The sequence below is a fragment of the Thalassophryne amazonica genome, chromosome 11, assembly GCF_902500255.1.
Source record: "Thalassophryne amazonica chromosome 11, fThaAma1.1, whole genome shotgun sequence".
Lineage (NCBI taxonomy): Eukaryota > Metazoa > Chordata > Actinopteri > Batrachoidiformes > Batrachoididae > Thalassophryne > Thalassophryne amazonica.
Window position 1 is genome coordinate 68,935,423 of NC_047113.1, and position 24,327 is coordinate 68,959,749.

General features: G+C 42.0%; 1 protein-coding gene across 7 annotated transcripts in view; it reads right to left on the minus strand.

The window, feature by feature from the left end:
• Positions 1–1,659: 1,659 nt before the first annotated feature.
• Positions 1,660–24,327, minus strand: part of rapgef2 (Rap guanine nucleotide exchange factor (GEF) 2) — a 206,587-nt gene continuing 183,919 nt past the window's right edge. For 4 of the 7 annotated variants that reach the window (XM_034182092.1, XM_034182088.1, XM_034182091.1 and 1 more), the window contains 13 exons: positions 19,421–19,697; positions 18,902–19,059; positions 16,714–16,954; positions 16,227–16,610; positions 15,901–16,112; positions 15,585–15,708; positions 15,121–15,144; positions 10,952–11,175; positions 10,683–10,850; positions 9,969–10,118; positions 7,507–7,708; positions 6,889–7,409; positions 3,970–4,343 (listed from right to left, as the gene is read on the minus strand). In XM_034182092.1, the coding sequence (XP_034037983.1) occupies positions 3,970–4,343; positions 6,889–7,409; positions 7,507–7,708; positions 9,969–10,118; positions 10,683–10,850; positions 10,952–11,175; positions 15,121–15,144; positions 15,585–15,708; positions 15,901–16,112; positions 16,227–16,610; positions 16,714–16,954; positions 18,902–19,059; positions 19,421–19,697 (3,059 nt within the window). Of the gene's footprint in view, positions 2,489–3,941; positions 4,344–6,888; positions 7,410–7,506; positions 7,709–9,968; positions 10,119–10,682; positions 10,851–10,951; positions 11,176–15,120; positions 15,145–15,584; positions 15,709–15,900; positions 16,113–16,226; positions 16,611–16,713; positions 16,955–18,901; positions 19,060–19,420; positions 19,698–24,327 lie in introns of those variants that run through there. The other 3 variants (XM_034182090.1, XM_034182087.1, XM_034182089.1) reach the window with 3 other exon arrangements.

Sequence of the window (24,327 nt, forward strand, 5' to 3'; positions counted from 1 at the left end):
TAAATTGTAGGACGGGAAAGTTCATTAAACCTGCAAAAAAGCAGGCACTGTGCTGGACAGATGGCATAGAATTTTGCTGTAAATTTCGATGGAGGGAGGTGGACCCAGACATTTTAGGGTTTAACATTGCAAGAAAAGCAAGAGTTGCTAGAAATGTCTCTTGGAGCAGATTTAACTCATGCAGAGTAAGAAAACAGGTTAACAAAAAAAGGATAAAGATCAGAACATAAAAGCCCAAAAGCATTTTAAGTCTAAAATTCCTAAATCTGTTGGCTAAGATCACCTGCATCTGAACATGCTTTTTTTGGGGAATGTGATTCAGTTCGAATCTGGAAATCACAGAATTTCGCAAAGTGAGGAGGAGCCCAGATGTGGGGAAAGGCATTTCTTTTTTTCTTGCCTTTAATTAAATTGGCAGCATGGTGGCTTAGTGGTTAGCACTGTTGCTTCACAGCAAGAAGGTCATGGGTTCGATTCCCACCTGTGGCCTTTCTGGGTGGGATGTGCATGTTCTCCCTGTGTTTGTGTGGGTTTTCTCCCCCATTTAAAGACATGGAAACTTTAGAACTGTCCAAGTTTCCCTTGCAAAAGAGATCTCAATCTCAATGGGACTAACCTGGTTAAATAAATAAAAATAAACATTAATTACTGTCGGACCTTTCTGTGGCTTTTTGAGTGCTGGTGGTGGGGGAGTATGGACGTGCTTTAAAATAAAGTTCTTTCAAGTCTGTAACTTTGGACCTGTGAAGACCTTTAATATCTCCATAACAGACGAAGGAGGGGGTTTAAAATGTGGAACGTTCTGTGGCTATCTCTCGGTTTGGGGGTTGCATCCTTCAAAGGATGTGTTCAGTGAAAATCTGGCCTTTCGAGACCACACAGGCCAAACCAACCGTTCTGAAGCCCATGAAGCATTTTGCTGTTGTTTCAATACCTTACCCCACCCCTACCCCGTTGCTTATTTAGAAATAAACATTAGATATTTATAATTGTACAAATGGAGCCAGAAATTGTGCTTTTAAAAAAAAAAAAAAAATTTGCCAACTGCTTTGTAGTTGGGGGAATCACACAGTGACTCTGGGGATTGTTTGGACCACAAAGGACACTCCTGTTGTATCTTGTTGTTTTTCGGGAGAAAGAAGCTGCATTCCTTGGCCACATTCAAAGGAGCCTTCAAAATTAGACAGCCTAGTTGAGCCATTGTGATGCATGCGTTCAACAAATGCAGCCTTCGAAGGAAGCGCACCCCCGGAGTGAGAGACAGCCTGAGACTTTGATTCAGTAATTACCCAAATTTAATTTGGGTAATTTCACAGAAACGTTGTTACTGTAGCTGCGATGTTGTCCTCCATGTTGGCTCAGCCCTTACCAAAAAGTAGTATATGCAAGTATGGTTCAAGTATACTTCTAGTTTACTTTTTATATACTTATCAGTACTATTTTTTGGTAAGGGAGGTTTGAGTGGGTGTTCATCACCTCTGTGCTTATCGTGTCACCAACAAACCAGTAACAAAACAAGATACTTACACTCGATGTAACAGCAAACAGGAAGCTGTAGAGTTCAGTAAAACCAGGCGATGAAGGAGGGCTGAACTCATCCAGTCACTTCTAGAATTGTGCTGAAAGTGCTTTTTGTAATTAATTAATTATTTATTATTATTTTTGCATATGCACTTGTACATAATGTGTGTGTGTGTGTGTGTGTGTCTCACATACACTCCCTCACTTTGATTTACAACCAACACTTTAAATAATCTTTCACATATGAAACTTGAGTTAATACTGGATTTAGAGTTCAAACACTTGACAACAGGTTGTTGGGTTCAGTCCTGGCAGAGAAACGGGCCGACGTGGTGCCTTTTTCTCAGCCCCAGAGTGCAATCAGTCAAAAAGTAAAAAAAGACAGGAAAAAAAAAAAACAAGTGGGAAGTTGGAAACTTTGAGTCAAGTCAGCGTTTGTTTCTCTCCATCTTCAAACAGTCTGTTGCTTTTGTTCTGTTTTCTAGAGAAAGTGCAGATGAAGCTCAACACGTCATGATGCTGTCATGCTAACAGGCAGGTTGGCGCCTTGTATGAAACAGCGACATCTATGTGGAGTTTTTTTTTTTTAGTTTTTATGCAGTTATCCAGGTGGAACCTCAGCATGGGTTTAGGTTTTTGTTGTTTGTGTCCAAAGTGCCAGACATTTTCCAATCATCCTCAGCCTTCATCCATCTCTTCACAGTAATTGTTTGTCTTTTTTTTTTTGCATGCACGTTCGTTCATCACCCCCGTGATGCTTTAAGGCAAAGGAGGGAGACAAGCTGAACGACTCGCCCGTCCAGAGGGGGGAGCTACGTGGGGGAGGCAGGCACGTACGTCGCTGATGGTGAGTCTGTTTATCCGTCAGTCTCGTTCATCCTGCCCACCCCGAATGAGGCGGAGTTCACATTACTGCAAGCAAGCGTCCACGCCGTCGTCCCTCAGACGGCAGACACCTGTTCGTCCTCTGTGAATGGAAAGAGGACAAAGGTCAAAGTGACACATGAAGTGTATGATTAAAGAAAAACAAGTTGCATAATTTCCACAAAATGTCACGTGACCTCCGGTGGTCGCTGAACTCCCCAACCCAAAAGACAAGAGGCTCCACAAATCCCAAATCTTAATGAATATTTAAGAAAACTTCAATCTTAACCTACTTTAGTTGTAATGTAATGTAATTTCTGGCAACCTGACTTTCATTCATCTAATTTTTAAAGTTCAAGAAATGAGAGTTTTACAGCATTTCATTCCCTCATTTTACTAACGGGTCAGATGTGACATAATCGATGTTTGCTGAGTCAGGATAGTCTGTGTGACGCTTCTAAACATGGCCAACTGCCAGCTGACTCAGAGATTCTGGCCTATAATTCTGATGTGTGGTTGGTGCTGTGACGCCGTCCTCGCCTGGAACATCAAAGGAGCGGTGCCGCGTCAATGTTGACATTTTGAATGCCCCCACCGGATAATGTTTCCTATATACACCAACAGGGCATCCAAACTGTGGCTCGATGTCTGACTCTGATTAGAGCCTAGGCCAAGAACTCACTTAGTGAGGAAAAGCTCATAATTATCATTTTAAGACTTCTCTATCACTCACTGCGGTCAGGAAGAAGAGGGGGCCAGCTCAGGGGAGACAAACATAGGAAAGAACTGAATGAAGTCCAGTGGAAACAGAGAGAGAAAGAGAGAGAAACCCCGTGCTCTCTATATAAATGAGGACTTGGCCTGATGAGGCCGGCCGATATCGTGACCGCTGCGACCGAGGAGGAACCAGAGGAACTGACCGAGGAAAAAGTGTTAGCATCCAGTCAATGTTACTGGAGAATTTGTACCTAAGATCACCATGGTTACACCCTCAGCCCTGTTAATAACAAATGTAAACTCATGGCTGCCAGACAAAAAAAAAAAAAAAAAAAATTCTGAAACCTGCATCAAGTCTTTCTGTGGATGATACAGATTTTACCGAGTCGCTAAAAGGCATTCAGGTGCGTGAGGGTGCATGAGGATGGAGGTGCATGTTTCAAGGCATTCAGCAGCCGTGCACAGGTGAGACGATCCTAACAACATGGTGCTGCTGGTGAAGAAGTGGTGAGATTCTGCTTTAAATCGGGATGACTCATGCATGAATGACACTGTGAGTTCCAGGTGAGGGTTCCACTCCAAATTAACAATTCTCATTTTATGAATCCAGAGTCATGGTTGACTTTCAGGTTTTGATTTCAAACAGGAGTAGAAAATGATAATATGGAATGGGACGCCCCCTGCTGCTGCTGTGACTGAATGGGCCATCTCGGCACCCTTGTGTGTGCGTTTGTGTGTGTGCTCTTTCTGACATGCAGGTTCGCTGCAGTTGAGGAGGTGGTGGTGGTGGTGGTGGTGGGGGTGTGGAGTGGGGGGCGACCTGATAAATTAGTCTTTACCTGCCTGTTAACCCCCATACACACACGCTCATGGTCTGGGAGTCTCAGATGTGTGCTGTGCCACTGGCTTTGGCTTCCTCAGTGCCACTAGTTTGGAAGACAAGGACTCACCCTCCTCTTCCTCCTCGGGCTCTTGCTCCTCGGCTGGTGAGTGAGTGCGGTGGAGTCCGCCCGACCGCTGTTTGGCCGCCTGGTGGGCCTGGTGAGAGTCGGGCGATTGGGTGACCATGCGCGAGCGCTGCAGAGCCGTGGTGTAGTCTGGTGGCCGGCGGCCCGAATGGCTGGCTGTAGACGTGGGGACAGACTGGTTCGGATGTTGTCCTTCCGCGATGTCAGAGATGGTCAGAGCAGTGTAGCCCGGTGGAGTGGGAGGAGGCTCACGGTAGCGACCTTCTTTCCGTGCTACAAGGACACAACAGAAACGACTATGTAAACGGAGGTAAATATATTGTAGAACTGGCACCTGTTAAAGTGGTGCCATTTTTTAACCAGAGCTGACACTTTAGAATAAGAATCCATTCATTAACATTACAGGATTTAAAGCAATAATATACGAATAATGACTGTTTATGAGTGCATCGGTAAGAATATTTGCATGAGTTGAAGGATGGTACGTTCCATTCCACAAATAAAAATATCTGTTCCATTGTATGAATAGAAAGCATTAAAAGCAAATAAAATATAAACAATTACTAAATATATCTGCATCTTTTGATATTTTACTTCAAATTAGACAGGAGTTTCTTCTTCTAACAAGAAGTGGAGAGCAACGGGGCACAGATGGCTGTGTTTCCACTCAGCAACCAAACCACTAACACACAGCTAAGCTTAGCAAGAGTCGCTGAGCAGCTCAACAAGGAGTGTGTGCAGAAGCACGCATCTGCTTTCCTCAACCCAGGGAAAAATCATGATAGAAAACTATCCCAGCTCTTCACCTGACAGTGCTTATACAGCAAACACTACGGTTACCGACAATCCACCAAACAAATGACAAGGATCTATTGAGGCGTCATAATAACCGTTAATTAACAGCGAAATAAGCATCAACTGTGTTTCATAATGATTTGTTAATGCCATTCATTGATGGTAAGTTCTACATGAATAACTTATACCATTAATAAATGATTAAAAAACAGTTAAATATTGCATTACTATTAGTTCCTGCTTATCACTGTCTTAACACTAGCAAAAGTCATCACATGCCTCACATCTGTGAGGCATTAATTTTGTTGGTTTGTAACCAAGATTTTGCTTGTTTTCTAGTGTGCTTGGGGTCATTGTCTTGTTGAAAAACCCATTTCAAGGGCATGTCCTCTTCAGCATAAGGCAACATGACCTCTTCAAGTATTTTGACATATCCAAACTGATCCATGATACTTGGTATGCGATATATAGGCCCAACACCATAGTAGGAGAAACATGCCCATATCATGATGCTTGCACCACCATGCTTCACTGTCTTCACTGTGAACTGTGGCTTGAATTCAGAGTTTGGGGTTCGTCTCACAAATTGTCTGCGGCCCTTGGACCCAAAAACAACAATTATACTCTCATCAGTCCACAAAATATTCCTCCATTTCTCTTTAGGCCAGTTGATGTGTTCTTTGGCAAATTGTAACCTCTTCTGCACGTCTTTTATTTAACAGAGGAACTTTGCGGGGGATTCTTGCAAATAAATTAGCTTCACATAGGCGTCTTCTAACTGTCACAGCACTTACAGGTAACTCCAGACTGTCTTTGATCATCCTGGAGCTGATCAATGGGTGAGCCTTTGCCATTGTGGTTATTCTTATATCCATTTTGATGGTTGTTTTCTGTTTTCTTCCATGCGTCTCTGTTTTTTTTGTCCATTTTAAAGCACTGGAGATCATTGTAGATGAACAGCCTATAATTTTTTGCACCTGCGTATAAGTTTTCCTCTCTCCAATCAACTTTATAATCAAACTATGCTGTTCTTCTGAACATTGTCTTGAACGTCCCATTTTCCTCAGGCTTTCAAAGAGAAAAGCATGTTCAACAGGTACTGGCTTCATCCTTAAATAGGGGACACCTGATTCACACCTGTTTGTTCCACAAAATTGATGAAATCACTGACTGAATGCCACATTACTATTATTGTGAACACCCCCTTTTCTACTTTTTTTTTTACTAATAGTCCAATTTCATAGCCTTAAGAGTGTGCATATCATGAATACTTGGTCTTGATGGATTTGTGAAAATCTACTGACTCTACTGGTACCTTGTTTCCCATGTAACAATAAGAAATATACTCAAAACCTGGATTAATCTTTTTAGTCACATAGCACTACTATTATTCTGAACACTACTGTATGAGGGTAATTCAAAAAGTTCTGGGCTTCACCCTGAAAGAAGAGGCATAACACCCTCAAGATGTGAGCTTGGAAGCGAAGCCACAGAGAAATGAACATCGGTGGAACTAGTGCATTGAAGTTAACGGAAATTATGATGAGAAATAATGCAAGTAGCATTTTTCTCCTGTGAGGTTTTCTGGTTAAGGCTGAGAACTTTCTGGAGTAGCCTTGTACATTATTTAACTGTTAACTGATAGTCAATGCCATTACTGCATTAACTAATATCTACTGACGTATGCTTATTATAAAGCGTTTCCTTTCCACCTAACTGCACAAAATAATCCTAATGTGAGGAAGAATTAAAGTGACTATCAGGCCGGTGATCTTCAGCTTGGCTCTGTTTGACAAAAAGGTTCTAGCAAGAAAGACGAACCACTGAGTTTCCTTTAACCTATAGGAACTGAAGGAGCATCCTTTGTGTGCTGACTTACCGATGGAATGAAAGTTCATTTTCACTCATAAATCTAAATATCTGCATATTTTCCCATTTTAAAAACAAATCAGATTATTTCCTATCCTTGTTTACTTGTTTGTTGCACTTTGGAATCAGTTAAATATGAAGCACAGTCACTCACAGAGAAGACCTTTTCCCCCAGCTGTGATTGGTGATGGGGAGGGTCGGCTGTGTTTTGCCTCCTCTGATCCAGTGGATGTGATGCTACTTGTTTCTGGGTCGGCGTTGACGTCCTTCCCTCCTCTCCTCTTAATGGTGCCGGTGTCACCCTCAGAGTCTTCTCCCCAGTACGCCGCAGAGGATGAGGAGGAGCTGGCAGACGCCCAGCTGCCCCGGGCCTGGGCTGCCCACAGAGCAGCCGGCCCGCCTAGTAAGGCCTCTGGTCCCCCAGGTGGGAGCCCTCCGATACCTCCTCCACCTCCGCCAAAGGCCAGAGTCTCCCAGCTACGACCCTGCTGCATGGTCTGGATGTTGTCATGAGAACCAGAGGAACATGAAGTCCAGGAACCACGGCCGCTGTCTGCAGCATCAAGGGAAACGCGATCGCCCTGATCCTGAGTCAGCTCCTCTGAGCTGGGTGATGATAGGACAGTCGGACAGCCGGCGTAAATGCCGCGACAATCCTGCATGGACGAATACGACCTGAAGAAGGACAGAGTTCAAAGAGGTGACACTATTACATCATGTTGCAGCAACGAATACTGACATTTGATCAACATTTAAATCTAAATGGTTTTACCCGAGGCTGTACTGGTCGGGGTCTGTGGTGGCTCGTCGTTCCAGCCGTGTTCCTCCAGTGTAAGATTCCCCGACTCCACCGGCGTGTCGGTGCCTCCTCTCCTCCTGGGCCATGTCGAAAGAAGAGTTACTGACCAGGCTTGAGCGAGAGGAGATCTCACTGTGGCCAGAGTCCGAGTATGTGTCTCCCATCCTGGAGTAGCCTGGAGGATGAAAACGGTAACGGAAATCTTGAATACTATAAAGAACGCAACTTTGTTAAAAATAATGAAAAGTGCTCGACAAAGAAATGAAAGAGCAAAGTCGACAGGTAAGGTGCTGTGGCTGACAAAAACATATCCAGTCTGGTTGATAAAGCAGTTCTCAGAGTCTTCCACAGGAGCGCCTAGGAACAGTTTCTATGTGTCCCAGGAGGAGGCCAGCCTGCTGCTTAGTGAAGCACAGGAAGACAAGAGTCTGCTGAACTTGTTCAAAACTGGTAGATTCCCGCTCACGTTGGCCACCTCGTGTTCGATTCCAGGTGGCCTGGTGCAGGCATCCACTTTACATGCTGATTAGCTGAGTACAGAAAGAACGATCCTGATATCAAGAGCTAAAGACCGAAAATTTAAACCAAGTTGCACCGGGCCACCTCCAAGCTGTCGTGAGCATGGGTAGGGCCAAGACAACTGGGAGTCCACCAAATTCCTGGGAGAATAAATTAACTTTTCCTTACATCTGTCAATTATTTTGCCTGCTTGGAAGGACACCAAACACTGCCAGGTGAGAGGTTCTTAGCCAAACCTAGCAGAGTTGTAACTCATCATTTCAAGTGCTTGGGGGGGGCAGCTTTTCATAATATAATGAAACCATAAAAACACAGTTTGCATCTTTATAGATGTTCCTACTAATGTGGCGTGACAGAAAGACAGCCTGGGCCTACACATACAGTAGTGTTCAGAATAATAGTAGTGCTATGTGAATAAAAAGATTCATCCAGGTTTTGAGTATATTTCTTATTGTTACATGGGAAACAAGGTACCAGTAGATTCAGTAGATTCTCACAAATCCAAACATGTGCAGAAGAGGTGACAATTTGCCAAAGAACACATCAACTGGCCTAAAGGGAAATGGAGGAATATTTTGTGGACTGATGAGAGTAAAACTGTTCTTTTTGGGTCCAAGGGCCGCAGACAGTTTGTGAGATGACCCCCAAACTCTGAATTCAAGCCACAGTTCACAGTGAGGACAGTGAAGCATGGTGGTGCAAGCATCGTGATATGGGCATGTTTCTCCTACTATGGTGTTGGGCCTATATATCGCATACCAGGTATCATGGATCAGTTTGGATATGTCAAAATACTTGAAGAGGTCATGTTGCCTTATGCTGAAGAGGACATGCCTTTGAAATGGGTGTTTCAACAAGACAATGACCCCAAGCACACTAGTAAACGAGCAAAATCTTGGTTCCAAATCAGCAAAATGAATGCCTCACAGATGTGAAGAAATCATGAAAAACTGTGGTTATACAACTAAATACTAGTTTAGTGATTCACAGGATTGCTAAAAAAGCAGTTTGAACATAATAGTTTTGACTTTGTAGCGTCAACAGCAGATGCTACTATTATTGTGAACACCCCCTTTTCTACTTTTTTTTTACTAATAGCCCAATTTCATAGCCTTAAGAGTGTGCATATCATGAATGCTTGGTCTTGTTGGATTTGTGAGAATCTACTGAATCTACTGGTACCTTGTTTCCCATGTAATAGTAAGAAATATACTCAAAACCTGGATTAATCTTTTTAGTCACATAGCACTACTATTATTCTGAACACTACTGTACCTCTGGGGTCTTGGGTACAAGAGTTGAGAACTGACTTTTGAAACAATGCCATTTTTTTAAAGTCATCTTTAAAGCCCATGTCTAATCTCAGACAGTTTTTCTTTTTTTTTTCCCCTCAATGAGGCACAGATAATTACAAAGTCACATTTCCATGTCAGCCAAGTGGCTCTTTTCAGTGGATTCAAATTGAAACTACAGTTTACGACGACGATAAACTGAAACTCAACACTGAAACTCAACACTGAAGAGTGGAAAAGTTTAGATAATTAGTATCAATTCCACAACTTCATGTGGGAAAGTAGAGAAGACGCTGTCACCAAGTGCTGACATGTACCTGCATGTTTTCACGTTATAGGTGACTGTCAATAACAAGAGGGTCATATTTCTCAGCTTTTAACGGTGTAAAACACACCCGGAAATGCTTCAGGTTTCAAATTAAAGAGCTACTCTTGAGGTCAGACAAACCAGACAGTGTTTGTATTAAATGTTTGAGAAAGTTTTAGCTACATCGCTCTGGACCAAACAGAAATCAGACCAAACGCACAATATAATATATACTAGGATCCACTAGGTGGCACTCGTGGTGTAGTACTGATAGAATGCAGATGGTGATGGGGTGGGAGAGAGGATCACTGGCTTACCCTTCTTGGGTGAGCTTTGTGGGGAGGTGGGAGGAGAAGAGAGCTGGGAGGAGGCGTTGGACATGGTGTCCTCTGTGTGCCTCCGATGCCGTTCATTTCCCTCCTCAGACAGAGACAGAATCTTCTTCAGAGACTGGGGGGAACTGGTTCCTGTGGACATTTGTAAGAATAAGAGCAGAATCAGCACTAAAACAAAACACGGCTGTACCCTCAGGCTGCTCAGCTGCACTGTTTGGTTCTGTATTTGCCATGACAGCCTCATGGTGGCAGCATCATCACAAGGAATCAAAGCCAGTTCTACAGAGGAAGCAACAATAAGATAATGCAACGTACAGCCATATATATACATATATATATATACATATATATATATTTGCAGATATGTTCACATATTACCTTAAACAGATCTGCTGACATTTAAAAGTATTACAAATAAATATTTAGTTTTCATTCTATAAGAATTTTTGGTTAATTTATATTCATTTTTAGGAAGACACAAAGTTTACTAAGGTGCACAAAATTACTGGCTGTTGCATCTCTTGCCAATCTTCAGGCTAACATGCTGAATCTGTATGCTTTAAATCTTTATTGTAATATTTTCATTTTGAATTTTAAACCATTTTTGATTGACTAATCTTTAGAGGTTTGATTTTTTTTTTTCCCTGCTCATCTGTTTCTCCAAAGTATTTGTGACTGCAGTTTTTAAAGTCTTACCGAAAGGTGGCAGGTCCTTGACAGGCACTTTCTTTCTCGACGGGTAGAGGGCCACGGCGGGGACCTGGAGCACCTGGTTACCTTTAGCTAGCTGGCCTCTCTGTTGAGAGGCAGCTCTGGACACGACTGGAGACGTGTCCGGCCGTTTCCCACCGGCATTCTTGGGCACTGTGTAGGGAAACGGTGAGCGACTTTCTGTTCTCACGTCAGATGTTACATTTTACAGTAACCTGAGGTCAGTGGGTTTTTTTTTTTTTTGAATGACTCACATGTACTAATGGATGGTTCACACTGCAGTGAGAGTGTTTGTAGACTCTCCTCATTGACTTCCAGACTCAGGTTAGACAGGTACTGTTTGACCTTCCGGGCCATCTGAGCGTCCTCATACAGCTTTTTGGCATTCAGGAAGGAGCTGCGCCGCACCCGCTTCTTGTGTCCGCTTGTCTGGGTGACATCGAGCACTGCTGCATTGGCGCTACCCTGACTTAGAGACCTGAATGGAAATATGCAAATGCACATAAACAGAAAAACACAGATTTGCACACACAAACACAAACAAAGATACAAAGAAGAAGAGAAGGAAAAAAATACGATGCTCAGTTTCAGGGTTGCTGCAAGTCTTAAAGAAAGTCTGAAAATTCTAGAATATCTGACTAAATTTTCAAGGCCCTTACATCATAAATTGAATAATTACTATGTAGTATGTAATATTTCAATGACAAATACGATGTAACATGAACTTGTAATGTATCAGTCATATCAGCTACAGGTAACTATGCGTAAACAACTGCTCTCTCTTATGTTGTGAATTTTAATAATCTACTGGAAGAACTTTGTTTTTGAGGGACTATGTGGGACAAACACATTTTGGGAATATGATAATTTGCCACCAGAGATGCTTTCTGGTGTCTTGTTTATTGTTTCCTGTGTTTTTCTTTTAAATTTATGGCTCTAATCTTAAGAAATCCAATGTTTATTTATTTTTCCCAAACAATAAAACAAACAATATAGACACACAAATCCAAATATGTTGTTAAAAAAAGCCTCCATACATTCATCCTTATACTGGATGGTCACTGCTTACATATGAACAAAACCTGACTAATTATCATAACTGTTTTCCTTATAGATTTTGGCAATGTATTGTTGAGTTAATTTCAATTTTACTGTTATTTATCTTTTGCTGTTGTATAAAACAGCTATTTAGCCAGTGACGTGCTAGATTCGGATGGAGAATAATAGCACCAAATTATCACTATATCTAATGTGGTTTTACAAGCCAAACATCTGTGCAACAGTTTGTCTCGAATTGACTGATATCAAGTTTCAAACATGGGTGAATACATCTATCTATCACAGATAGGGTGGGATGATTTGTCTACGTCCAAAATGTTTTATTTGGACAATCAATTTTTGTTTCCAGTATTAACACTGCTCCTCTGATATATATATATATATTTTTTTTTTTTTTTTTTGCACTTCTTCCCCTTCTTCATTTGATGCTTGAAAAGTACCACATTAAAATCATCTCAGACTTTCAGGATGACAAGTACTAGGAAGTATCAGAATCTTTAAATCCTGGTAAATCATCCGTCTGGAATTTTGTCTCCTGTCTTCTGTATAAACTGTGGTTTTCTCTGAGGTCGTGAGTAACCTGAATACTGTATTTATGTGTTTTACTAAGCTATACAGGAAGTAGCATATTTTAACACAGACATGAAGATATTGGCTTTTGGTATTTCTCTCAACTCCAACAACATTCCAGACATTCCAAACAGCAAGAGGAGGGGACAGATGACAGCTATAGTAAACAGGCAGGAAGGAAGGGGGTGTTTTGTAACAGGTCATAGTTTACATTTCTGTGGTTTCGGTCAGAGCTGATAGTACTACAAACACTTTACGAGCACAGTCTCACTCACATACTGAACAAATAACCGGCTACTGAGTTAGTTAATGAGTTGTGTTTTTATAATTTTATTATGAAGTCATGCCCAGGTATTTTTGAAGGAATATTTTTTGTGACTTTGTTTCTCTGCACCAACACAATGGCACTGAAACAAAACTGTTTACTCAGAAAGTCAAGTTTCACCTTTAATTATAGTAGCTCTAAATTTTTTTTATACATCATCCCTTAATTTCCAGATTTATTTCTAATAATGCATCACTTTTACAGCCAGATTTCTTTGGACAAGACGGGGTGGATACATAAACATTTCTAAGTTACTATCTTGGACTTCATTTACACCAATCATTAAAAAACACAAACAGTACATCATTGAGTGGAAAATCTGTTTGGAGTGGGCAGTTCTTAAAAAGTAATTGACTGTTTAAGTGAGGGAAGCCATCAAGACACTCAGACAGCTCTGAAAGAGTTATATGCTTCTGTGGCTGTGACTACAGAAACTGCATAATGCAACAGTTAATACTTTCATAGTGGAGTGAAACGGAGAAGGACTTTCATTCAAGAAAACAGTTCAAATTTAGCGTCAAGTCTCCCATGTGTAGTTTTGAAAAGTATTTTGTATTCCAACACACCAATAAGCTGTATTATAACTGATTTTACAAGATAGAAGCTGCACTCTGCACAGTTTGTGCAATATTTTTGCAGTTTATTCAATATTTTTTTAACTCCCTGAATTAAAAAAAAGAGTCTACAGTAGTAGCACATTTTGTTTGTTTCATCTCAAGTCTTTTGTGGTGATGCGCAGGCGGCAACATTACAAAAACAGTATCATTGTCCAAACAGTTGTGGACTTGACAAGTTATTTTCATGTGATGCTTCTAAATTAATTATAGTTTCTGACACAGACTCAAAACTATTTAAGCTGAATTTTCATCAGATCCCAAAAATGTAACTATGTCGAAAACGACTCGGTTGTCTGGCTGTTTGGGGGATTCATAGAAAAAAAAAGCTGAAAATTGAAAGGGTAAACTGTGAGCGGAATGCAGAGTGGTAATAAACCAAAACACTGAGAAAGTTCATTTTTGCTAATGCACATCAATAATCAGCAAAAAAAACAAAACAAAACAAAAAAAACAGAAACATTGTGCATTTATTAAAGGTACTCTATCACTTCCCACTATGTGTATTATCTCCCACTATCAGTTAATTTTGGCTTCACACAAAACTCCCCCAGTGAAACCACTCTGACTTACAGGCTTGATATAACTTATTCACCTGCTTTACACACTGTTGTGGTTCTAGGGGTTAGTAAACACAGTCTATGTTTGACTGTTTACCATAACAAGATCATATGAGTGGAGGTACAATGTTGCACATGCGTGAAAACTTGCAACCAAAAAGGAAAATGGATGCTAGCAGTTGTAAAAATGGAAGCAGAAAAGCCCAGGATCAAGTGTTAAGAAGCACAAGAAGGCATTCAACTACGTGTAGCACACAGACAGACTGAGTAAACAGATTCGGAATGGATTGTAATGATGTGTACGGTGGCAGAAACATACAAACTACAATTCGCTAAGTCCATCAGTCTCTGATGGATTTGGAGCTCTGATGGACAACCGTTGGCGACTTTACCGATGGACGCGAACAGGTAACGCACAGATAAAACTAATGTCTACAGGCCATCCACTGGCAAGCTCACAAATAGGGACAGAACAAAACAGTAAACAAACGTGCAACCAAAGGGCAAAGGGGAAGCTTTCAATCTGATGTCCGTGTAAAGCTTTAAGCATGCACAAAACTTTCCGACGGACTTGCTGGACATCAGCTTACAAGGACCGCATTTAACAAATAACGAAAGGATTTGTACAGGACAAAAACATAAAAGAACAGCTATCAAAATTACTTATCCGTTACTCATACGCTTCCTCAATTTGTCACAGTGTGACTTAGACTTAAGAGGGATGAAAGCATAGTAGCACTTGGAGGAGAATATAAATGACTGAGCTGAAGCTGCATAAACATTGGGACTACAGCATATACGGCCTAAAACAATTTCAAAATATAGCGTCAAAAGAATACTGCATATTAAAACCGAAATGTTTGCAGTTATTTAATTTACATCAAAGTAGTAGTACTGTACTGCCACCAGATGGCGTGTGCACAGTTTATCTGTTTATGTGACTGCACCACTCAGTGCTTTTCCCCACTGTACTCAACTCAGAAAATGGTTAAAAAATAAATTTATATATGTCATATTTTCAGTACAAAACACTGTATTTTAAGTACACTTAATATACCTAGAAATGGATTGAAGCTGTAGGTGAGATTATTGTATGAGTAAAACATATTTCAGAAAACATGTCCATTTTGTTTGCAATAGACAAAGTGATCAGTGATCAAAGTGATTAGTGACAGGCATTGTTACTGGAAGGGGTTCAACTCAAAGCGTTAACAGAAACAACAAAAGCAAGCAGGTCGACAGAAAGTGGCTATGATGCAGTGTGGTCAAAACGATTGTAGAGTGACCAAACTTACCCTAAACTTCTCCATTTCTTCTTCCTAGAACATGGGAGCCATGAACAGAGAAGCACAGGGGCAAAGGGTGGACAAGTAAGAGAGAGAAAGAGACAAGCTTAGGAGAGGAAAGGCCACCAAGATCACCAAAGAGAAGCATTTCGCTAAAAGACCCCCATGAAAAATCAGAGGAGAGGAAATTAAACGGCAACACCACTAGGATAAGAAATCATTAGACAAAGACACGCTTTCACACCAGTACTGTGCACATCTTATGCCAAAATGTGTGGAGGCAAACAGCTGCCGGAGGAAACAGTTGTGAGAAGAAACAGCTGCTTCTGAGAAAAGAAAAACGTGATGCAGAAATCTTACGTGAACCATCTAACCCCTCAGAATGTGGTTAGTCAGTGGCAAGCTGACTGCTCCTACAGGGAGGGATGCAACAGTGTTTTGTTCATCTGACACGTTCCTGCAGTGTTACTCACCTGGTTCGGAACATGAGGGCCGGGTCCATGTTGACAGAGGCCATGCGCCCAACATGGCGAATTTCTTTTGCAATCATCCTAAGCTTCTCGAAATTCACCAGACCATCCACTTTAGAGTCATTGCCTGAAACAGAAGACACAAAGAAAGTGGAAAGTTTGGCACCAAAGGAACCAAAAACTACAAAATTAATGTTCAGCATAAGATAAAATCAAAGTAAGATTTGGGAGACAAAAAAAAAAAAAAAAAAAAAAAAAAAAACATGGTGATGGGATCACATGTATGGTTTACATGGAAAGAACACTTCCTGCCGCCTACCTTCATGCAGGAAGGTGAGATCCTTCTTAATGACGGGGAACAGGGGGATGATTGGTGGCTGGAGATTCTGATTGTTGAGCACATTCCTGTATTTGGCCATGTTTCTTGAAGGGTCAAAAAGGTCCTGCAGGTCCCCGAACAGCTTCTCGTACTTGCTAGGTAGCTTCTCCCATGTTCCCCTCAGTCTGGAGACTGGAGCCAGGTTCAGACCACTACAGGGACAGAGATTCCACAGGAAATATGCTTTGTATTAGCTCATATCTGACCAACTGCATCAAATGTTCAGACTAAATAAAACATGGCTGAACAGAATCATTCTGACTGACCTGATGATGGCAAACATGGAGTTGAAGTTTTTACACTCGCGACAGTGCAGCGCGATCTTGATGAAGTGCTTGATGGTCTTCATACGTTTGAGCTGGTTGGGCTCCCGCGTCACCTCTGTGGCCACCCAGAACGTCTCGTGGTTGATGGCCTCCTCAAAGCGCTTCAGGCTGACCGAGCCTGCCTTGGAGCGCAGCTTGAACAGGTCATCGATGTATTCGGTTGGTTCGATGGCGCAGAAAAGCTCGAAGGCTCGCATGGAAAGCTGTGTGGCCACCTCGACTGTGCTGAGCTGTAACAGGGAGATCTGGCCTTCCCGCAGAAGGTCCTGCGCATCCTCATCTGAACATAAGGTCTCTGTCTCCATGTTACTCTTCAGGTAGTATCTGATGGCAGAGCAGGATAGACTTGACTTTCACTACCTCTGCCAATGAAGTTGTTTTCACCTGGTTTATGGCTCGGAAGGAAGGTAAATTATATTAAGGTTACCTGCCGCTCAGCTGAATCCTGTCTGCCAGCTTTGAGAGTTGGTCGGGTAACCTCCTCTGCTTGATGACGCCCTCTGGTGTGACGGACACCTCACACAGTGAATAAGCCTCCGGTGCAGCAGTCAGGGCAAACTCCCGGATGGCCTGGGCCACCACCTCTTTAGCTGTGGTGTCCTTGCCAATCATGATGTACCGCGACTGCTGGTCTGCTTTGAAGACTCGCAACACCTGGTCGGACATGTCTGGAGACAAGGAGAACACAAGTCTGGATGAATGCACCGCTTTCCTGAAGCAGAAGGAAATACTGTGACGATGTGCTGAAAAGCCATTCCTTATTCCCAGCATATCAAACCAGTTCTTCCACCATTCAGAGATCATGTCACCCAGATCTACAGTGTGTGACACACTTAACACCCACCAGAAACATGCAAAGTCTGCAATCAACTTTCACAGTATGTACAGACATATCCAGTGACTACTTGATGTGCAAACTAGAGCAACTGAAAGTCTGATTGTAGCAGCAAAGATAAGACTGTGGTCAGAAAAATGTACTCGCTTGACACATATGGCACTGAAAAACAGTGTGATGGACACAAGTTAATGAATGCAGAAACCAAAACTGTGCCAAACCTTTTCCTTCTACATGAACACTGAGATGCAGTATGATAATCTGACCCCGCCTGCACCCCCTCCAAAATAACAAAAATATTTTCAGTGTTCAAAGTTGAAAACCTAAAAGCAAATAAGAAGCTTACCAATACCAGCACATATCTGATTGTACTGGTTCAATATCAGCAATCCTATCATGCTGATGTATTTAAGTTGGACTAAAAGAGTGATTTGTTTGGATTCCAATAATAACCCACAAACCTTAAACAGCTCATACCCTGCAAAATCAGTATTTATTTGCATTTTGCAGTTACATGTTTGGTCAGACAATTCTCCATCTGCGTTTGTAGAAATGATCCAGCTGTAAGAATAATTTAACCCTGAAATGTCTCAGTTTGTGACATTTGAAATAAATCTGACCCTTTTAAATCAAGCTGCGCTGCTGGCACAAACTAGCACACTGCATTCAGAAAACACCTTGAGGCTAAATGTAGAGCACAACTGATCAATTCAGGGAGAGGCGAGGTCAGGCCTCAGGTTTAGGAGCATGCACACCGGTGCCACACATTAATGCATCGACCACACTACGGATCTGCCCTGGGTCTCGACTGACAACCACTCAGGCAGACCATCATGTGCTGAAAGTAGCAATCTCTCCATTGCAGCCAGGTGATGAGCAGGCTTCTTCCAGATCCCACCAGATCATGCTCAGGAAAGTGTGCCACTTGGCCGCAGTGCAGTTGAATGATCGCAAACCTAAACGCTTTACCGCCTCACTCAGCTTCAAGTGCTGCAATCAGAGTATCCAGTGATTCCATAAAGATCAAGTCAAGGTCAATGAACCATTCCTCACTGGCAAAGGCAAACAAGTTGATGGACTCTGCAACATGAACCAACACGCACTCTGCGCAAACACTGACCAGTGTAGGAGCCATAAAAACATCCTCGATGATCGGGATCAATTCTTAACCAAAATAATGAGTGCTGCTGCTCCATGTTTTGTTATGTGCTTGAGAGATTTGGATGCTAACTAGTGACCTAGTGACTAGGTGATGAGTGGATGTCTTTGGTACCAGGTCTCTTAATAGGATGCTTGGGTACTGCTAGAACAACTTTGCATCAAATGAGTAGTTATGTAGAGAGACTAATATAAAGTGTATCACTTGCATTGTGAGGGAGTGTCAGTTTTGACATTTTGGCCATGTGGCACATTTCTCTGTGCATGATCCAACACAAGCTGCCTGAGTATAGCCAACCACAGTAGCTGAAGAAGCCCAAGGGGTCACCCACGTTTCATCTGGCCGTGGCAGATAGATGGTTATTTTAGAGATGTAGGAATGGACCTTTTGTCTTCCTGAGTGGTTGCCATCCAGGAACTAAGGCAGTTCTGTGGTGTTACAGTTTTGGTCCCTGAGTAATTCTCAAAGCGTTCTTGATCTAAGAACTGCCACTTGGCATTTTAAAGGTTCTAAATCTTCGCTAAGAGAGTTTATTGCCATTTAAGACTCCTGCTGATTGCTTTGTGACTATAACCTACAGCAGGTTTCACATCTGACCCACTTTGTATTAAAAATACACACCAGGCTGGTTGTTGAAGTCGAGGATGCGGTGGTGCGACTGCAGCAGGTCCGGGTTTGATGAGGAGAGATTGCCACTGACAGGAAGAGCTGGTGGGATCTGTTTGGATTGCTTCATTCCCACAATGCTGTCGTCCTGTGATTGGCCCACACAAACATCACTATGGAAACAAGAGGGAAATATAGCAGTTGTGTTAACAGAAGACAGAGGGCGCTGCTTCTGCTGTAAAGAGATATGGAAGCAGCAGCTGTGAAAACCACATAATATATTCACAACAAAACACCTCATACTGGCTGACTGGTGTTAGGACAGTCGAGTAGAACATTTAAGATCATTAATATTAAAATCATGAAAGACACTTTTCAGCTTATTTATCCAGAACACAGCTCAGTATAACTCGGGCCAAAAAACAAAACAAAAAAAAAACAAAACAAAAAAAAACCCAGAAATCTTGTATTTGATGTTAGAAAAACATAAATGTCAACATGTGCACATTTAAACATGTTTTAAAGTCTTATTACTTGTACGGTTTGGGGGGGAGGATGCTGGTGATCGTTTTGTCGAAAATCTTCTTCAGCTTGTTGCGGCCACCAACTGAGTTGCTCTTCGTCTTCTTGCTGACCTTCTCCAGACCCATCACCTGCTCCACATCAACGGCCAGGTCGGGGATGGAGTAGCGGCTAGCCTTTTTGATGTCTCCAATTTTTGGAAGGTGTGGAGCTCCGTTCTTTCTGTCATGTTCCTCCTCACCATCTAACTCGTGGTCATGCTCAGGCCTGGTTAGCAGCTCTTTAAACACTGGACATGCGATAGTCCAAGACAAAAGTTTAGTTAAGTTACTATGGTGCAGACATTAAAGCTCTTCCAGCCTGTGCAAATACTGCATTATTTATAAGCATGTACAGTGCATCTGGAAAATATTCACAGCACTTCACTTTTTCCACATTTTGTTATATTACAGCTTTATTCCAAAATGGAATGAAGCTCAAACTTGCGCTTCGGTGCTAACAACGCTAACAAAGAAAAGTCATACAATCACAGCAATATAAGCTAACAAAGAAAAGTCATACAATAATTCACTTTTTCCACATTTTGTTGTGTTACAGCCTTATTCCAAAATGGATGAAATTCATTTTTTTCCTCAAAAATTGTACAAACAATACCCCATAATGACAATGTGAAAGAAGTTTTTTTTAGATTTTTGCTCAGGTGCTTCCTGTTTACACTGATCATCCTCGAGATGTTTTTACATCTTAATTGGCGTCCACCTGGGGTAAATTCAGTTGATTGGAAATGATTTGGAAAGACACACACCTGTCTACATATAACGTCCCCAGTGCTGGGCACACTTACGATAATCCGGTAACAGATAATTATTGAAGATAATGTTTTCATTATCGGATTATCTTTTTAGATAACTTTAAAAACCATTATCAGACTAATTATCTTCCGATAAATTGTCGACCGATAACTTTTAGACCGATAATGTAGTAAACCAAGCTGAACAGCGGCAAACATTTTTAAAATTTAAAATCAGTTAAAACCTACCTTTTAAAAGTTTCCTAAGAGATGTATAGTTCTACCCTCCGCAAACAGAAGAGAACGTTTAGAAGAAACCACTTTATCCTCTGCAGGCAAAGGAGAACTGGTCACAAAAAAAAAAAAAAAAAAAATCATTTTCTTTAACACCATACTGATACATTGGCAATATCACCCAAGTCATCCAGAGGCATACATGAATATATTCTCTGGATTTATAGACGTTATTGTATTTGCGTTTATTAAATTCCATGCATCTTAAATGTAGCAGACACGGATTATCTGGAATTTTGTTTTGGCAAGTTTTCAAGGCCTCTACTGCCATCTACTGGCCAGTAGTGTTCATGGCAGTATTCGCCCTAAGTACTAAGCGTCTGGGCATCAGTAGATGGCAGTGTTCTATTTACGAGGTCTATTAGAAAAGAAACCGACCTTTTTATTTTTTCAAAAACTATATGGATTTGAATCACGTGTGATTGCGTCAGACAGGCTCAACCCTCGTGCGCATGCGTGAGCTTTTCCACGCCTGTCGGTTGCGTCATTCGCCTGTGAGCAGGCTTTGAGTGAGGAGTGGTCCACCCCCTCGGCGGATTTTCATTGTCAGGAAATGGCGGAATGATTTGGGCTTTTTTTTTCCATCAGAATTTTTTCAGGAACTGTTAGAGACTAGCAGCTGGAAACCATTAGAACCATTTATCTCCTTTCGGTGAAAATTTTACGGGCTTCACAGAGAATAAGGACTGTTACTACAGCTTTAAGGACGGCTTTAAGGACGCTCGGCGCGCTGTGCTCCGTGCCGCCATCGAGAGCCACAAACCACCGGATCATTTCTAAACGGATGGCTCTGTGGATCCGAGACCGTCGCATGCACTTTCTCTGGTTATCACAAGAGCTGGACATCAACCATTTTCCGGCAGATTTCACTTTTAGCAAGAGATTTTGTCATGGAAAGCCGAGCGGAGGCTTCGCGACCGATTTGCTGATGGAGCGAGACAAAGGAACACCTCCGTTTTGGTCTCACAGGACGGCTTTGAGATGGCGTTCAGACAGCTGTCGGTGGTTTTTCCATCGAGTGATTATCCGAGAAATTGTGGATGTGCCTGGACATGCCAGAACATGTCCCGTGAGGCTTCATCACGGCGTTGCTGTGCGCCATGCGGCACCGCCGCGATGCGCGAAGCCTCCGCTCCTCTTTCCATGACAAAAACTCCTGTAACAGTGGAATGTGCCATCCGTTTAGAAATGATCCAGTGGTTTATGGCTCTCGATGGTGGCACGGAGCGCGGCGCGCTGAGCGTCCTTAAAGCTGTCCTTAAAGCAGTAGTAACAGTCCTTATTCTCTGTGAAGCCCGTAAAATTTTCACCGAAAGCCAGATAAATTTTTCTAATGGTTTCCAGCTGCCAGTCTCTAACAGTTTCTGAAAAAATTCTGATGGAAAAAAAGCACAAATCATTCCGCCATTTCCTGACAATGAAAATCCGCAGAGGGGGCTGGACCACTCCTCACTCAAAGCCTGCTCACAGGCGAATGACGCAACCGACAGGCGTGGAAAAACTCAGGCATGTGCACGAGGGTTCAAGCTTGTCTGACGCAATCACACGTGATTCAAATCCATATGGTTTTTGAAAAAAATAATAAGGTCGGCTACCTTTCTAATAGACCTCGTATTTTGACCCCGGTTATATCAGACGGTTGTCAAATCAACTTTTTGGCTTTGCAAATGGCTTTGTTTTTTTTTTTTTTTTTTTTTACAAATTAAGTTTAAAAACAAAACAACAACAACAAAAAACATTACAAGACAGCTCTGTGGTGTTTGCACATGCACAGTGCGAGTGGTTGGATGCTTGTAGCTCTTCAGCAGCAGGATACACTCACGACGGCCGACCAGAATAATATCAAACAGGTTTGATTTTCATCTGACCATACGATCGGCGATCAGGAGGTGGTCATGAGATGTTGAACGCAGCTTGTTACTCCATGTACAGTACATGATGCAGGACACGCGATTAACCTGAAACTCAGTCCAAAAAATTCTCGCACGAATGAAAAATCATCTGAAAAAGGGCCAAAACTCGCACAGTGTAACGCCAACATTTATGTGTCAAGACAATATTGAGTGCACATTTAACAACATCATAAAACGTGTGCACGGCACTAATAAAACGTGCGCTTTATGGCTGCTCTCAGGGCGCTTCTGTGCTGTAGCCGTGTAGCTTCCAGCAGGGGCAGCATGTTCAAACATAGAAGTGCTGGCTCATTGTTTGGGTCTTTTGTCGCTTTTGATGCTTCCAAAAGTGATCGTGGTGTTAAAACTCAAATTCAGCTTGTCAGTAGTTGCAAATGTACCAGAGACAATACTGGAATTTATCGGTCATCGGTTATCTGTAACTTCGGATACATTTTTGGGTGATTTATCAGTTTATCCTTATCAAAGATAACTTTTCAGTTATCTGATTATCTGTTATCGAAGTTAATTTTTTGATTATCTGTGCCCACCACTAAAGGTCCCACAGTTGACAATGCATGTCAGAGCACAAACAAAGCATTAAGTCAAAGGAATTGTCTGTAGAGCTCTGAGACAGGATTGTCTCCAGGCACAAATCTGGGAAGGGTACAGAAACATTTCTGCTGCTTTGGAGGTCCCAATGAGCACAGTGGCCTCCATCATCCATACATGGAAGTAGTTCAGATCCACCAGGACTCTTCCTAGAGCTGGCCACCTGTCTAAACCGACCAACCAGGTGAGATGGGCCTTAGTCAGGGAGGTGACCAAGAACCCAATGGTCACTCTCTCAGAGCTCCAGCATTCCTCTGGAAAGAAGAGAACCTTCTAGAAGGACAACCATGTCTGCAGCAATCCACCAATCAGGCCTGTATGGTAGAGTGATCAGACAGAAGCCACTTCTTACTAAAAGGCACAAGTCAGCCCACCCGGAGTTTGTCAAAAGGCACCTGAAGGACTCTCAGACCATGATAAATAAAATTCTCTGGTCTGATGAGACAAAGACTGAACTATCTGGCGTGAATGCCAGGCGTCATATTTGGAGGAAACCAGGCACATCCCTAGAGTGAAGTATGGTGGTGGCAGCATCATGCTGTGAGGATATTTTTTAGTGGCAGGAACTGGGAGACTAGTCAGGATTGAGGGAAAGATGAATGCAGCAATATACAGAGTCATGCTGGATGAAAACCTGCTCCAGAGCACTCTTGACCTCAGACTGGGGTGACGGTTCATCTTTCAGCAGGACAATGACCCTAAACACACAGCCAAGATATCAAAGGAGTGGCTTCAGGACAACTCTGTGAATATTCTTGAGTGGCCCAGGCAGAACCCAGACGTGAATCTGAATGAACGTCTCTGGAGAGATCTGAAAATGGCTGTGCACTGATGCTCCCTATCCCACCTAATGGAGCTTGAGAGATGCTGCAAAATGTACATTGAGCATGTTATATACATGTGATTTCTTAGTTTTTAATAAATCTGCAAAAAATTAAAAAACAAAACAAACAAAAAACATTTTTATGTAATCATTATGGGGTGTTGTGAGTAGAAATAAGTAATTAATGTAAATCATTTTCAGATGCACTGAATATATTCATACACTGTACATTTATAAATATGTTCTATATGCTGTAAGTGAGTGATTTCCAACCCCCCACCCCCAATCCCATAAGAAGGGAAAAAAGGAACAAAACCGGAAAATTTTTTTGCTTCACCTGCTTTTTTCAGACTTGCCCTAAATGTAATTATTTTAGAATACGGAATATTTGATTCAATGTTGCTAATACCACTTTGTTTATTGTTTGAAATTTTCTCCATTTTCAATAATCATGATCATGATTTTTAATTATTAGTAATTAATTCCCTTGTTTACTCAACTAATGCTA